Source organism: Salvelinus fontinalis, chromosome 26 (genome assembly GCF_029448725.1).
Source record: "Salvelinus fontinalis isolate EN_2023a chromosome 26, ASM2944872v1, whole genome shotgun sequence".
NCBI lineage: Eukaryota > Metazoa > Chordata > Actinopteri > Salmoniformes > Salmonidae > Salvelinus > Salvelinus fontinalis.
The window spans coordinates 29,320,375-29,336,524 of NC_074690.1; the positions used below are offsets into that span (position 1 = coordinate 29,320,375).

Consider the following 16,150-nt stretch of genomic DNA (forward strand, 5'->3'; position numbering starts at 1 on the left):
GTATGAGAGCAGAGAACAAAAACATGTTTTCTGGGGCAAATGTGCTAAATTCCCTTCTATGGAATGGCACTGTAGTAGCCCTATCTAGGAACCATCCAACCAAGTCCATCGGGGAGCTCTCAATTCAGTGATAATCAGTCAATCCCTGGCTGTTGTCAAATGAACACAACATAATACAAAGCATTAACCCAGGGATGTGTTTAGGGGAAGTACTTTAGTGATCATTGAATGATAATGCAACAGCAATAGATGTACCTTACACTTGGACCTAAGGTTCAGAATTCTCTGTTTACTTCCTGCATGCAGGATTTTAGGAAGAAGGAGGGGCTGATTTGCACACGCTAGTCTTCTAACAATAAGGAAAGGTTTAATCATTACACTTGGATGTCAGAGGAGTGAGGTTGAAGAAAAGTGGAATATGTTTTGAGTGAGGTGGGTTTCTTAGCATTCATAGCCATGGTTGTCAACTGTACTGCAGACATTGAATGTAAGTCACAGAAAATAGAGGTTGTGGTGGCAACTGCAGAGAAGTACATGGGATTACGAGGTTTTACTGTTGAAGATTTGCAGAGGGTGTTGACTGGTAGTGTTCTATCCTCTCAGACCGTTGGCCTGGAGTAAGCTTAGATAGGGTTAAATAGTGAAATGGGCTGGTGTTTAATTTTTTAAAAAATTATAATTATTTTTTGTGAGGGTTATGAGATGGAGTTATGTTGGGATGCCACTGCGCTGCAAGCAAAGTTGGGAGAAGAGGAATATTGGGACAGGGTCACTAAAAGGTGGATTTTTGAGGAGGAATCAAGGGGGAAAAAAGAGGTCAAAGAGAATGAGGAAAGCAGAGGTTGGATTTGAGGAATATGGCAATTAAAAAGGGAGATGGGGTGTTGTAGAAGATTGGTGTCAAGTGCAAACAGAGTGAGCTGTGTTCCAGACCAAGCTCTGGAGGTGAAATGGAAGTGAATGAGCGTGAGTTAAGTAAGGTGGAAGGTGTGGTAAAGCTCTGGCATCAGTGGACATGTTAAAAATCTGGTCTAGTAGGAGTAACATTTTTGGAGAAAGTGGATCCTTGGCTTTTGGCAGAATCATTTGTGGTTTCAGGGTGGGTGAGAAAGGAGTTGGGTGCAGATGAGTCAGTGAAGGTAACCTGTAGTGCACTTGTGATAGTTGTGTGTGGTTACCACAGAAATGGAACGTAAATCACAGAAAATAGATGTTGTGGTGACAGCTGCAGAGAAGTATTTGGGTATACAAGATTTGACTTCAGAAGAGTTATAGTGTGTGTTGAGTGGTGGTATCCCGTCCTCCCAGGCCGTTGGCATGGTGCAGGAGTTGATGGGGCAAAGTGGTGGAATGGGATAGAGTGTTTTTAATGAGTGTAGGGTTTGTTTGTGGTTTATTTTTATTTAAATTGTTATTTTTATTTATTATATATTTATTAATATATATTTATATGTATGTGTGTGTATATATATATATATATATATATATATATATATATATATATATATATATATATATATATACATGTGTGTGTGTGTGTTTGTATGCCAACCGCCGTTAAACTCCAAGAAGAAGAAAATAAGAATCATGCGCAGTGCCTTGTGCAAGTTGACCCTCGTGAACAAGCATTAGTACTCACAACAAAGTAGCAACTAGCAATAATTAGCACAACAGCAGCACAATAGGCTATCAAAGTCAAGTTTGTTGTCTCATCTTTCATCGAAATTGTCACGGTCAGGAAATCTTTCTGAAGGCATATTTATTTTGTTGCTTACGATGAATATCTTTGTTGAATTCTGCTTGGTGTCGTGCAAAGTTCTCTGGACTTTTGTGTTGGCTGGAACGAGATGGCTCGTGCGTCCAAAAGAGAAGAATGTAATGGGTCAGGTTTGTGTGATCACTGGGGCAGGAAGCGGTCTTGGAAGACACTTTGCCAAGGAGTTTGCCCGAAGAGGTGCTACGGTCATCCTTTGGGACATAAATTGGGAAAGTAACGAGGAGACTGCTGAGATGGTGCGACAAATCTACAGCGACATTACCCACAGGAATCCCGAAGGTTGGCAAACTGCTGCTTTATTAAATTATACTACTTTATTGTTAAAGGGGAAATCATGAGTTGCTACATCAATGTTTGGACTTATAAATTAATATGTACACATTGAATAATATAATTTATACATTACATGCTTCATGGGCTTAGTTTAACTGTTGTCATAATCCCAAATGTAAAGTAATACTGTATAGAATCAAAACATGGTTAAAACTATAATGTTGATATCATGGATGGTCCTTGCATTCCTAGCTCAATGAATTTGAGTGATTACATTTATCCAGCCCCATCCCTCAGCTTTTTACTGAAACTGCTAAATTACCCTTTTAAAAGTGCAATCCAGTATTTACAGCGTTGGTCTTTTCAATGTAGACCTCTTGATCAAAAAAGATAAAAGCCTGTGATTCATATTATGATTTACATTACAACCCCAAAACGAGGACATAATCCATTCATGTTATTGTGTTGTCATAGGACACTTAGGTAGGCCTGCACTATTTAGTTTCAAATTATATGATGGTCAAATATGTATCTATTCTAATTCCTTTAACCCTAAAGATTTTTTTATTTTATTTCACCTTTATTTAACCAGGTAGGCTAGTTGAGAACAAGTTCTCATTTGCAACTGCGACCTGGCCAAGATAAACCATAGCAGTGTGAACAGACAACAACACAGAGTTACACATGGAGTAAACAATAAACAAGTCAATAACATGGTAGAAAAAGAGAATCTATATACAATGTGTGCAAAAGGCATGAGGTAGGCAATAAATCGAGTAATTACAATTTAGCAGATTAACACTGGAGTGATAAATCATCATCATCAGAACCCTAAAGATTGAGGGATATCACAAAATAAAGTACTGTTTGTGTTTGCAAATGTTACGGAATGCACCTTGAAATATTGTTCCACTAAACCAGACAGGGACCATCTCCCCTGCTCTACAGGTTCAGTGGATGGTGAGGAGGGAGATGTATCTCAGATTCAGCCCAAGGTCTACACTTATCTGTGTGATGTAAGCAAGAGAGAGGAGGTGTACTTGACTGCAGATAAGGTGCAACGTGAAGTGGGCAACATTGATATCCTGATCAACAATGCTGGGGTGGTCTCAGGACGTCACCTGCTGGAGTGTCCAGATGAACTCCTAGAGCGCACCATGATGGTCAACTGCCATGCTCACTTTTGGGTCAGTTGCACTGTACTCAATCTGATCACTTAGTTTCACACGGACTAGTCCAGTGACAATGAAGTGTATTTCCAAAGGAGATGGGATAGACCTATATGAAAATCTGCTTAGGACACATTTTTACACCATAATATCAATTGTCACTTGCCATGCAATGTTTGTATTCTTACCGTAAGAATTCTTTTGGCATGTTTTTTAATTTCAGACTACCAAGGCTTTTGTTCCCAAGATGCTTGAGCTGAACCATGGGCACATCGTGACGGTAGCCAGCTCCCTGGGTCTGTTCACCACTGCTGGTGTTGAGGTTAGCAGCATATTCTCCACTGATAAAGCTACAGTATACCTTCCTACAGTATACCAGAGTCTTTTATCTGAAAACTCAGGTCAAACCATTATCTATCGCAAATTCTGTCTTTTACCAGGACTACTGTGCCAGCAAGTTTGGTGCTATAGGTTTTCATGAGTCCCTCAGCCACGAGCTGAAAGCAGCTGAGAAAGACGGGATAAAAATGACGCTGGTCTGTCCTTTCTTAGTTGATACTGACATGTTCAAAGGGTGTAAAATCAGGTTGGTAAAGTGTTACATTTAACAAGTGTATTCAAATCTGAACACAATGCAAATTTATTCTTGGCATCATCAAATATGTAATCATGCAAAGACACTACAAACTAATTGATGACTACTTCTGTCCCATCAGGAAAGAGATTGCCCCACTCTTCCCTCCGTTGAAGCCAGAGCAGTGTGTGCAACAGGCAATGAGGGCTATCCTAACAGACCAGCCCATGATCTGTACACCTCGGATTATGTACATGGTTAGTTTCATGAAGACGTAAGTAGTACACGACATGAATATTGAGATACCCAGGTTTTGTCAAACAACTCTATAGGTGAACTTAATGACATCCTTGTATATTCTCTGATTTTCCCCCCTCTTGCAGGGATTGTGTCACCATCAAATGTATATCATGGGAGCTTACGCTTACTGATCATTTATTAATTTCTGTATCCCTGGCTATTTCAGTGTCTTGCCCTTTGACGCCATCGTTTGCATGTACCAGTTTCTTGGAGCAGACAAATGCATGTACCCATTCCTGGCTCACCGGAAGGAGGCTATGAACAACAATGAATCTAAGCTGCCTTCCACCCAGCAGCTGCCACTGGAGAAAACATAATGTTACATATACCCTTTGAAACTCAGATTTATCAGGTGGAGATGTTTACCACATTGTCCCTCTGGAACAAACTACATATGCTGTGTACTTTATTAAGGGTTCACATTGGTTCTTTTGGTTTCTTGAGACCAGTTTTTGTATTTGTTTTAAACATAATAATTGACAGTAAATGTGTAAATGTCATTGTTTTGTAGACACTCACTGTGTATCCCTATCCCGCGCTTTGTTCCATGGTGGCCGGCTTGATCATTCCTCATGCAGTGCCTTATTCTGGTTGCCTTTGAGTCATTAAATAGCTTTTTGTATTTTGCATTGTATAAATGAGTTTTGTGTAGAATGTCTTCATTTAGAAAACAGATTTTTGGGAAAGAGTCCTTTCACTCAGAAGTGCCACATGTTTTTGAATGTGAACACTTCCTAGAATGCTGCCTCTGTGTGCATAACTTGTGTGTTCATTTCTGGGGATTCTTCCAGGCTACGACATAGCTGAAAGCAATTTATCTGTTTGGGATACAAAAGCTAAGCAATTAACAGTGAGATACTCATCTGCAGACATGTGCAGTATGTGACAGCACTGTCACTAACCTAAACAGAATAACTATTTCTATTATTACCTTTTCAAGACTTCATCAGTCCTTGACATAAAACTATAGACAGAGGACTGTGGTTTACAGAGACTAATCTACCATGGCAGTCATTCACCTATTTTTCCAAGTATTTTTATTTTTTCAGAACTGTATTATGTCCTAACTACATGCAAAGTATCATATGCAACAGCTTCTGCACTTGGAACTCCAGTGAGATGAACCACTGCAGTTTTCTTACATCATTTGATTGTCCTAATTAGTCAACAAAAACACAACTTTGACTGAGGTTGTATTCATCAGAAAAAGCCTAAGGACATTTTGCAGCTCTGATTATCAGTAGGGAGATTAAGTAACTGGGAACCAATTTTATGAGTGAGCTGTGCTATTGAATCATAACTTTTCAATATTAAACAATATAGGTAATAAAATATTGCAACTTATAAATAGCTTGCATATTTAATGCTGACGATTGAGGATCAATTATCAAATTTTATTTTTGACATTTGTGAACTTGTACATATATCTAACAAGGAATTTTATTGTGATATTACTGCCTCATGCAGGAAATCCTGTGTGTACCTTGGCACAGAAGGAAGAAGCTATAGAGAGAAATAGTAATGTCATCTTTTTCTAGGCACTAACTTCGCCATGGTTTGTTGGATAAAGCCTATTGAGGAAAATTAATGGTGTTTTTGGATAAATGCTGAAAATAAGGTCTGTGGTAAACACAGAGATAATCTTCATCAGCTAACTTAACTTTTGTGAATTCTAAAGAATTTATGTATTAATAAAAAACAAATCACAGGGCTTCACAATTCATAAAGGTCATGTTTACTGACTGCAATTATCTCATAGAACAAAACGTATAAGATCTCCTAAACCTGTGTTCATCTCAGACCTTATTTTCTGCATTTATTCCAAAACCCTATTTGTTGTCCCTTCCCAGCTACTGTAGCTAGTTTCTGCTTGTGGCTGTAAACTTCAGCAAGAATTTGAAACTTGTTTGCCAAAGTTGGGACTTTTTTTAAATGCAGACGTTAATGTCGTAGTTGTACATTTTCAGTGAAAATCACTAGCCAACAATACATGTGCTGCCGAGGCAGACGCAATGTTGCAGGACTCTTTTGAGAATACTGATTGGAATATGTTAAAAGATTCATCCACCCAATACTCATTCATCAACATTGAGGAATATGCATCGTCAGTCACAGGCTTCATTAGGAAACGTGTTGATTATGTTGTACCCACAATGTTAATCTGGACATACCCCAACCAAAAACCCTGGATGAACAGCGATATCCGTACTATGCTGAGAGCCCATACTGCAGCATTCAATGTTAGCAGAACAAACCCCAATGACTCGGTGGCACGCTGCGTGTTCAAGGCAAGCAGGTACGAGCTCCATTGGGGATGTAAAAAGACAATACAAAATCAAACTTGAATTGATGTTCAACAACTCAGACACGAAATGGATGTGGCACGGACTACAAACTATCACGGACTACAAAGGCAAATCCAGCTGTGTGGTGCCCACTGAAGCCTTCCTCCCAGACGAGCTTAACACATTCTGTGCTCGCTTCGAGGCAGACAATACCGAGCCATCCAGGAAGACGTTCGCTGCTCCGAACGACCAGGTACTTTCGCTCTCCGAGGATGGTGTGAGGAAAACTCTCAAAAGAGTGAATACTCACAAAGATGATGGCCCAAATCAAATTTATTTATATAGCCCTTCTTACATCAGCTGATATCTCAAAGTGCTGTACAGAAACCCAGCCTAAAACCCCAAACAGCAAGCAATGCAGGTGTAGAAGCACGGTGGCTAGGAAAAACTCCCTAGAAAGGCCGAAACCTAGAGAGGAACCAGGCTATGAGGGGTGGCCAGTCCTCTTCTGGCTGTGCCGGGTGGAGATTATAACAGAACATGGCCAAAATGTTCAAATGTTCATAAATGACCAGCATGGTCAAATAATAATAATCACAGTAGTTGTCGAGGGTGCAGCAAGTCAGCACCTCAGGAGTAAATGTCAGTTGGCTTTTCATAGCCGATCATTAAGAGTATCTCTACCGCTCCTGCTGTCTCTAGAGAGTTGAAAACAGCAGGTCTGAGACAGGTGGCACGTCCAGTGAACAGGTCAGGGTTCCATAGCCGCAGGCAGAACAGTTGAAACTGGAGCAGCAGCACGGCCAGGTGGACTGGGGACAGCAAGGCATCCCTGGCCATATCCTCAGTGTGCCCTGACCAGCTGGCTGGTGTCAGCTTTGACATCTTCAACCTGTCCCAGGCTATAGTCAAGGAAACCACCATTGTCCTAGTGTCCAAGAAAAACAAGGTGACTTCCCAAATGACTCACCCGTCATTATGAAAGGTTGGCCATCAAGACCAGCATGCCAGGCACACTGGACCCACTTCAATTTGCCTACTGCTCCAAAAGATCCAAGGAAGATGACATTTACATCGCTATTCACACGGCCGTAACACGTTTGGCCAAGAGGAACACCAATGTGAGAATTCTGTTCATTGACTATAGTTCAGCATTCAGTTCGCACTCTCCCTCTCAAACTGAACAAGACATCAATAGGCCTAGTCCGCATACATAGATATTGCCTTTTTATTTTACAAATAAACTATTATTTTCAGAAGAAACCTTTGACTCTCCTTCTGAAGTGCCACCGTACACAGCACAGCCATTGGTTAGGAAGTACAAAAGGCTTTAGGCCTACATCAGCAAGGGCAGGGCAGGGCAGGGCTCATGATTGGGATTGCCTATCCATTGCAGTGTGTAATACAGTATAGCCTAGTTTTACACCATCCCAGCAGCGCAACAACTCGGGAAGGAAGTACATTTTTTTCTTCTAAATATAACTTTGCCCTGTGCTTATCTGAGCATGGTCTTCGTATAGCCTCTGCCAATTTTTTGTTATTTCTTTTTGTTGTTGCATTGTCGAGAAGGAACCTGTAAGTAAGCATTTTGTTGGACGGTGTATACCATGTGTGTGACTAATAAAACTTAACTTGAAACTTGGCCACATTAGCTACCGCCTGCGACATGTGATAGTCTACAGCTTACCGTATACTTCCCAGTCAAAACATTTTGGGCATATATTATGACTCAACATTCAAAAGGCACTCGCACATCTGAGCTATCTTTGTTGCAGGTGCAAAAAAAAAGCTTTGACGAAGGCCTTGAGGCCGATACGTAAACCTTAATAAAGAGCAGTGATACTACCAAGAGCAGTGTGCGGGTTTCTACTTTTTCCACATATATAATGTCACAATGGCGTGTATAAGTGGCAGAGGAAGTCAGGCGCAGGAGAGTCAAATAGAGTGTAGAATGGAGTACTTTAATTAAAGTCCCAGTAATCTGCTCCATAACACTCACGGAAAAAATTTAAAAACAAATCTGGGTACGAAGACCCGTCGCACACCTATACACAATTAACACAACACTTGACAACGAACAATCTCTGACAAACACATGAAGGGAAACAGAGGGTTAAATACACAACAGGTAATGAATGGGATTGACAACAGGTGTGTGGGAAGACAAGACAAAACCAATGGAAAATGAAAAATGGATCGATGATGGCTAGAAGACCGGTGAAGTCGACCGCCGAACACCGCCCGGACAAGGAGAGGCAACGACTTCGGCAGAAGTCGTGACATATAATGACAACATTTTGTGATGATTTGGTCTTCGGCAGGTTTTTTTTGGGCTGTTTGTGCACACAACATTTCTTTTTGAGGTAAGTCGAAGTTCGGTAGCCAAAGTCTATGCCCCTTCATCTATGATTGGTCTACAGTACTACTCCTAGTAGGAGTGGGAACATGAAGTGTTTGTTATTATTCAAAGAGTGACGACTAGTTTTCATGCGTTTTTTTAAACTTGAGAAATACTGCACCAACATCTTAGTTAGGCGTAAAATTGTGCGACTAAGACCTCTGCAAAAAAATGTCAAAATGAATGACAGATATCTTGATTTATCTTAGAAGTGTTTCTGGCTATGCTGTTGCTAAGGTAGCTCAAGAGGGACAAACAACAGTAATATTGCCTGGGGTTTTTTCTTCATTTTTTAATCAAAGGTCTTTAGGGAGTATGCGAGCAAAGACAATCACTTCGCCTAGCCGCATTCTGCTAGGAGCAAACCGAACCTATGTATGTGGATACCATACAGCTGCCCGGTGAGACGCAACTGCTGCCCAGTGGGATGCAACTCACATCGGCAAAGATACTCGATACAACACTGTTGCTATGGTCGTTCATGCCGGCTTGTTACGTTAGCTAATTGGCCTGTCACGGGGACATCCAGATGGTGACCAATACTACAGGTTAATTCTCCCTCGCCCATCAAAATAAACATGACTTTCATGCTGCAGTGCTGTTGTTTCCAGCTAGCCAGCCCAGCATATAAACTAGCTAGCTAGGAACGGCTGCTCAGGACGACTGCTTGAACTGAATTCATTTGTCTCCACACTCGACTCTCAGCTGCACAACATACAACATCAATTTGGTCACCAGGCGTGTCTGTGGGTTTATAATATATAGTTTACAATTGCACTTTCATATTAGTACATCATTTTTCTTTATTTGAACTAATGATAGCTAGCTACCAAGTGGCTGGACCAGTTTTCACAAAAGTGAATGATGTTTAAAGTCAAGTTCCCTTTCAGTCAGTCAACTTCTGTACAACATACTATCGGAACTTAGGCTGAAAAATCTAAATGCACGCCTGACAAGGCCAATGAAATCCGTGCCTCGCTGGAAGACCCACATTCCACAGGTGATAAGCGTGAGGCTCGGATTCATTGCTTCAATTATTCCGCTCTTCACCTCAGTGTTAACAGGAACAATTCACATTATGAAAACAAACAATTGGAACACGAGACTGTCTTACATTGCGCCAACTCGTTCGGTCTGCCAGCTATGGTTGGAAACCGTGTATTAAAAAACTACATTTCCAAGAATCAAGTTACAGAGTTTGTCTAACTACTTAAGGTTTGGAGATTAGCTGTTTTGGCCCTTCCTGTTGAACACAGAACGAGGAAGAGCTCGGTTTGTTGTTTTTAAAAGTCTTTAAAAAAGGTTTGGTTACTAGCTAGCTACCTTTTTGAGTTTGGATCCTGCAACACGGTTGGCATCAATTGCTGAGGAGCTGTTTGGCGTAGCAGCTAGCCTAGCAGCTAGCAGGGTTTTCTTGAGGGCTTGAACGCAGCCCGTAAAACGGTTAGCCTTTGTGTCTGGGACGCGGATTGTCCCGGGCTTGTGGCTGCTAGACCCCTGCTGTTTGTTGTTGTTGTTTTTAATCTTCCCTGTGACCTGCCCTGTCTGGAACTGCGAGGAGTAACAGTGTAACCTATAGTTATTACCATGACAAAGACCAAAGCCGGCTGGAGTACCGTTGAGGACAGTGTTGTTTCGCTATCACAGGTGAAGGATCTTTTAAACAAACAAAAAGAGTTCTACAAGCAGTTGTTACAACAACAATAAAATAGCTTCAAGTGTTTTGTCCAAATACTGATGGAGTCAACAAAAAAATGGACGACCTAATGTAACAGTATAACTTCATGGCGTCCCCTCGCCCCGACTCGGGCGCGAACCAGGGACCGTCTGCACACATCAACAACGGTCGCCCACGAAGCATCGTTACCCATCGCTCCACAAAGGCCGCGGCCCTTGCAGAGCAAGGGGAACCACTACTTTAAGTCTCAGAGCAAGTGACGTCACTGACTGAAAGGCTGCTAGCGCGCACCACCGCTACCTAGCTAGCCATTTCACATCGGTTACACTAACCAGTGGTCCAGGACCTGAAGAACAATTTGCAGTTCTCCCAGGGTCAGCTCGATGAGTTTAAACAGGAGAACGGCAAGATGACAGAAATCAGTAAGTCATTAAGGGAGGACATCAGTTCTGTATGTGAATCCATGATAACAATGACGGAGAAATTAGATTATATTGAGGGACAATCAAGGCGGAACAACATGGTTATGGACGGAATTGCAGAATTTCCACATGAGACCTGGACAGTCTGAGGACAAAGTGAAGGAAATTATCTTGGAGAAACTGAAAATGGACCACAGGAAGATTGAGGTGGAGCATGCCAACAGGACTGGGAAACCCACCTCCGGCCCAGGTGACAGGCCCATGCCGATAGTTGTCAAGTTCCTGAGGTTCAAAGACAAGGTAGCTGGAAAGAGACAGAAACATATATCTTCCTCAACAAGGACTATCCTGAAGCTGTGCACCAGAAGAGGAAAGAACTGATCCCAGCCATGAAAGCTGCCAGAATGCGCAGGGACATTCCTTACATCCACTATGACAGGCTCATTGTCCACCCTCCTTCCCAAAAGTCTGGAAGGGATGAGAGAGCCAAGCCTAGGGGTTAGTAGCTTCAACCCTACAGCACACGCACACACATACCAGCTGATTAATGGACTGCTGAATGTAAATTTGTTTCTCTTGCTTTGTTTGCTCTTTTCCATGTTATGTCTATCTCTGATAAGCTACCCAGGAAAGGGATGAAAATAGCCCTTATTAAGATATGTAGCCATAGAAATAAGGTTCATGAAATCAAGAACTTGCTAACATCAAATAACATTCATATACAGTGCCCTGCAAAAATATTCATCCCCCTTGGCATTTTTCCTATTTTGTTGCATTACAACCTGTAATTTAAATAGATTTTTATTTGGATTTCATGTAATGGACATATACAAAATATTCCAAATTGGTGAAGTGAAATGAAAAAATAACTTGCTTCAAAAAATATATATATATATAAAAAAACGGAAAGGCGCATATGTATTCACCCCCTTTGCTATGAAGCCCCTAAATAAGATCTGGTACAACCAATTACCTTCAGAAGTCACATAATTAGTTAAATAAAGTCCACCTGTGTGCAATCTAAGTCTCACATGATCTCAGTATATAAATACACTTGTTTTGAAAGGCCCCAGAGTCTGCAACACCACTAAGCAAGGGGCACCACCAAGCAAGCGGCACCATGAAGACCAAGGAGCGCTCCAAATCAGGTCAGGAACAAAATTGTGGAGAAGTACAGATCAGGGTTGGGTTATAAAAAATATCCGAAACTTTGAACATCCCACGGAGCACCGTTAAATCCATTATAAAAAATGTAAAGAACATGGCACCACAACAAACTTGCCAAGAGAGGGCCGCCTACCAAAACTCACGGACCAGGCAAGGAGGGCATTAAATCAGAGAGGCAATAAAGAGACCAAGATAACCCTGAAGGACGTGCAATGCTCCACAACGGAGATTGGAGTATCTGTCCATAGGACCACTTTCAGCCATACACTCCATAGAGCTGGGCTTTATGGAAGAGTGGCCAGAAAAAAAGCCATTGCTTAAAGAAAAAAATAAGCAAACACGTTTGGTGTTCGCCAAAAGGCATGTGGCAGACTACCCGAACATATGGAAGAAGGTATGATGAGACTAAAATTGAGCTTTTTGGCCTTCAAGGAAAAAGCTATGCCTGGCAGAAACTCAACACCTTTCATCACCCCAAGAACATCGTCCCCACAGTGAAGGATGGTGGTGGCAGCATCATGCTGTCCCTGCCGGGGATGTTTTTCCATCGGCAGGGACTGAGAAACTGGTCAGAATTGAAGGAATGATGGATGAAACCTGTTTCAGTCTTCCAGAGATTTTAGACTGGGATGGAGGTTCACTTTCCAGCAGGATAATGACCCTAAGCATTTGACCCTGCTAAAGCAACACTTGAGTGGTTTAAAGGGAAACATTTAAATGTCTTGGAATGGCCTAGTCAAAGCCCAGACCTCAATCCAATTGAGAATCTGTGGTATGATTTAAAGATTGCTGTACACCAGCGGAACCCATCTAACTTGAAGGAGCTGGAGCAGTTTTGCCTTGAAGAATGGGCTAGATGTGCCAAGCTGATAGAGACATACCCCCAGAGACTTGCAGCTGTAATTGCTGCAAAAGGTGGCTCTACAAAGTATTGACTTTGGGGGGGTGAATAGTTATGCACGCTCAAGTTCTGTTTATTTGTCTTATTTCTTGTTTGTTTCACAATAAAAAATATTTTGTATCTTCAACGTGGTAGGCATGTTGTGTAAATCAAATGATATAAACCCCCAAAAAATCTATTTTAATTCCAGGTTGTAAGGCAACAAAATAGGAAAAATGCCACGGGGGTGAATACTTTCGCAAGCCACTGTATTAGCCATTTCTGAGACTCACTTAGATAATTAATTTCATGATACATTAGTAGCAATACAAGGATATAACATCTATAGAAGAGAAAGGAATGCTTATGGGGGAGGTGTTGCTGTACAGCCAGAAGAGGACTGGCCCCCCCTCAGAGCCTGGTTCCTCTCTAGGTTTCTTCCTAGGTTCCTGTCTTTCTAGGGAGTTTTTCCTAGCCACCGTGCTTCTACATTTGCATTGCTTGCTGTTTGGGGTTTTAGGCTGGGTTTCTGTATGCACTTTGTGACATTGGCTGATGTAAAAGGGGCTATATAAATTGATTTGATTTGATTCAGAGCCATATCCCTGTAATGCTTAGAGAAGAACTTATGTCAATTGTTATTGTAGTGTTGTGGTTGTCGGTTCACCTGGCACATCTAAAGCCTTTTCTACTTTCTAGGGGAAGTGAATATTGACTGGTTTTCATCAAGCTGTCCGCTCAAGAGGAAGTGTCTCACTGTAACCAGTGCCTGTAATCTGGTTCAGGTTATTAATCAACCTACCAGGGTGTTTAAAAACACTACAGGAACAAGATCATCCACATTTTTACTAATACTGTAGAACTTTGTTTTTAAAGCTGTATCCGTACCCATTGGATGCAGTGATTGCAATATAGTGGCTATATCTAGGACAGACAAAGTTCCAAAAGCTGGGCCTAAAATAGTGTATAACAGATCATACAAATGATTTTGTATGATGTTAAAAATATTTGTTGGTCTGATGTGATTAATAAGGAGCATCCAGATGCTGCACTTGTGGAATGTATTAAATTGCTTCTTCCAATTATTGATAAACATGTACCAGGTAATACACTGACTGTTAGAACTGTTAAGGCCCCAGCGATTGATGAGGAATTTGAATAACTGTATGGCTGAAAGAGATGGAGCAAAAGGAGTGGCTAATAAGTCTGGCTGCACAACTGACTGGCTGACTTACTGCAACTTGAGAAATTATGTGACTAAACTCAACAACAACAAGAAGAAACTGTATTATGAAGCCAAGATTAATGATATAAAGAATGATGGAAAAAATATTTGGAGTACTTTAAATTTAATTACGGGCAGAAAGACAAATTCAATTCCATCTTTCATCGAATCAGATGGCTTATTCATCACAAAACCAGTTGATGTTGCCAAATATTTTAATGATCACTTCATTGGCAAAGTGGGCAAACTCAGGCAGGAAATACCAACAACGAAAAGTGAGCCATCGTACTCATGCATTAAAAAAAATAATAATGAACGAAAACATTGCACGTTTGAATTTTGTAAAGTTAGTGTGGGAGAGGTGGGAAAATTATTGTTATCGATCAATAATAACGAACCTCCTGACATTGACAACTTAGATGGAAAGCTACAGAGGATGGTAGCTGACTATAGCCATCTGTCAAATCTTTAATCTGAGCCTAGAGGAAAGTCTTTTTCGTCAGGCCTGGAGGGAAGCCAAAGTCATTCCGCTACCCAAGAGTGGTAAAGCGGGCTTTACTGGTTCGAAACGCAGACCTATCAGCTTGCTTCCAGCTCTTAGCAAACTGTTGGAAAAATTGTGTTTGACCAAATACAATGCTACTTCTCGGTAAACAAATTAACAACAGGCTTTCAGCATGCTTATAGAGAAGGGCACTCAACATATACTGCAATGACACAAATGACTGATGATTGGTTGTAAGAAATGTATAATTTGATAATAAATAGATTGTGGCAGCTGTACTGTTAGATTCAGTGCAGCCTTTGATATTGTTGACCATAACCTGTTGTTGAGAAAACATGTTGTGGCGTTTCAACCTCTGCCATATCATGGATTCAGAGATATCTATCTAATAGGTCTCAGAGGGTTTTCTTTAATGGAAGCTTCTCTAATGTCAAACATGTAAAGTGTGGTGTACCACAGGACAGCTCTCTAGGCCTTCTACTCTTTTCTATTTTTATCAATGACCTGCCACTGGCATTTAACGAAGTATGTGTGTCCATGTATGCTGATGATCGAACCATATACAGTGCATTCGGAAAGTATTCAGACACCTTGACTTTTTCTACATTTTGTTATGTTACAACCTTATTCTGAAATTGATAAAATTGTATTTTCCCCCCTCAATCTACACACAATATCCCATAATTACCAAGCAAAAACTGGTTCTTGGATATTTTTCTAATGTATAAAAAATAAATATCATATTTACATAAGTATTCAGACCCTTTACTCAGTACTTTGTTGAAGCATCTTTGGCAACGATTAGTCTCAGGTTTTCTTGGGTATGACACTACATGCTTGGCACACTTGTATTTGGATAGTTTCTCCTATTCTTCTCTGCAGATCCTCTCAAGCTCAGGTTGGATGGGGAGTGTCGTTGCACAGCTATTTTCAGGTCTCTCCAGAGATGTTCAATCGATTTCAAGTCCGGGCTCTGGCTGGGCCACTCAAGGACGTTCAGAGACTTCTCTGTACTTTGCTCCTTTCATCTTTCCCTCGATCCTGACTAGTCTCCCAGTCCCTGCCGCTGAAAAACATCCCCACAGCATGATGTTGCCACCACCATGCTTCACCGTAGGGATGATGCCAGGTTTCGTCCAGAAGTGACGCTTGGTATTCAGGCCAAAGAGTTCAATCTTGGTTTCATCAGACCAGAGAATCTTGTTTCTCATGGTCTGGGAGTCATTTAGGTGCCTTTGGGCAAACTCCAAGCCGGCTGTCATGTGCCTTTTACTGAGGAGTGGCTTCTTCTGGCACTCTAGCATAAAGGCCTGATTGGAGGATTGCTGCAGAGATGGTTGTCCTTCTGGAAGGTTCTGCCATCTCCACAGAGGAACTCTGGAGTCCTATCAGAGTGACCATCGGGTTCTTGGTCACCTCCCCGACCAAGGCCCTGCCCCGATTGCTTAGTTTGGCCGGGCGGCCAGCTCTAGGAAGAGTCTTGGTGGTTCCAAACTT

At 41.4% G+C, this 16,150-nt stretch overlaps 1 protein-coding gene across 1 annotated transcript; it reads left to right on the plus strand.

Annotated features, from left to right (window-relative positions):
• The first annotated feature begins 1,585 nt into the window (after window positions 1-1,585).
• On the plus strand, window positions 1,586-4,720 carry LOC129824066 (retinol dehydrogenase 10-B-like). Its single transcript, XM_055883363.1, has 6 exons — window positions 1,586-2,056; window positions 2,999-3,237; window positions 3,443-3,541; window positions 3,660-3,805; window positions 3,936-4,067; window positions 4,260-4,720. Exons 1-6 carry the CDS (start codon window positions 1,777-1,779, stop codon window positions 4,408-4,410), a joined length of 1,047 nt encoding a protein of 348 aa, XP_055739338.1. The 5' UTR covers window positions 1,586-1,776; the 3' UTR covers window positions 4,411-4,720.
• Window positions 4,721-16,150: the final 11,430 nt, after the last annotated feature.

Excerpts from the sequence above, each read along its gene's own strand:
- LOC129824066 (XM_055883363.1), top strand. The coding sequence starts at position 1,777 with ATGAATATCTTTGTTGAATTCTGCTTGGTGTCGTGCAAAGTTCTCTGG. Across the intron at positions 3,542-3,659 it reads TCACCACTGCTGGTGTTGAG|GACTACTGTGCCAGCAAGTT; the intron begins GTTAGCAGCATA and ends GTCTTTTACCAG. Across the intron at positions 3,806-3,935 it reads TTCAAAGGGTGTAAAATCAG|GAAAGAGATTGCCCCACTCT; the intron begins GTTGGTAAAGTG and ends CTGTCCCATCAG.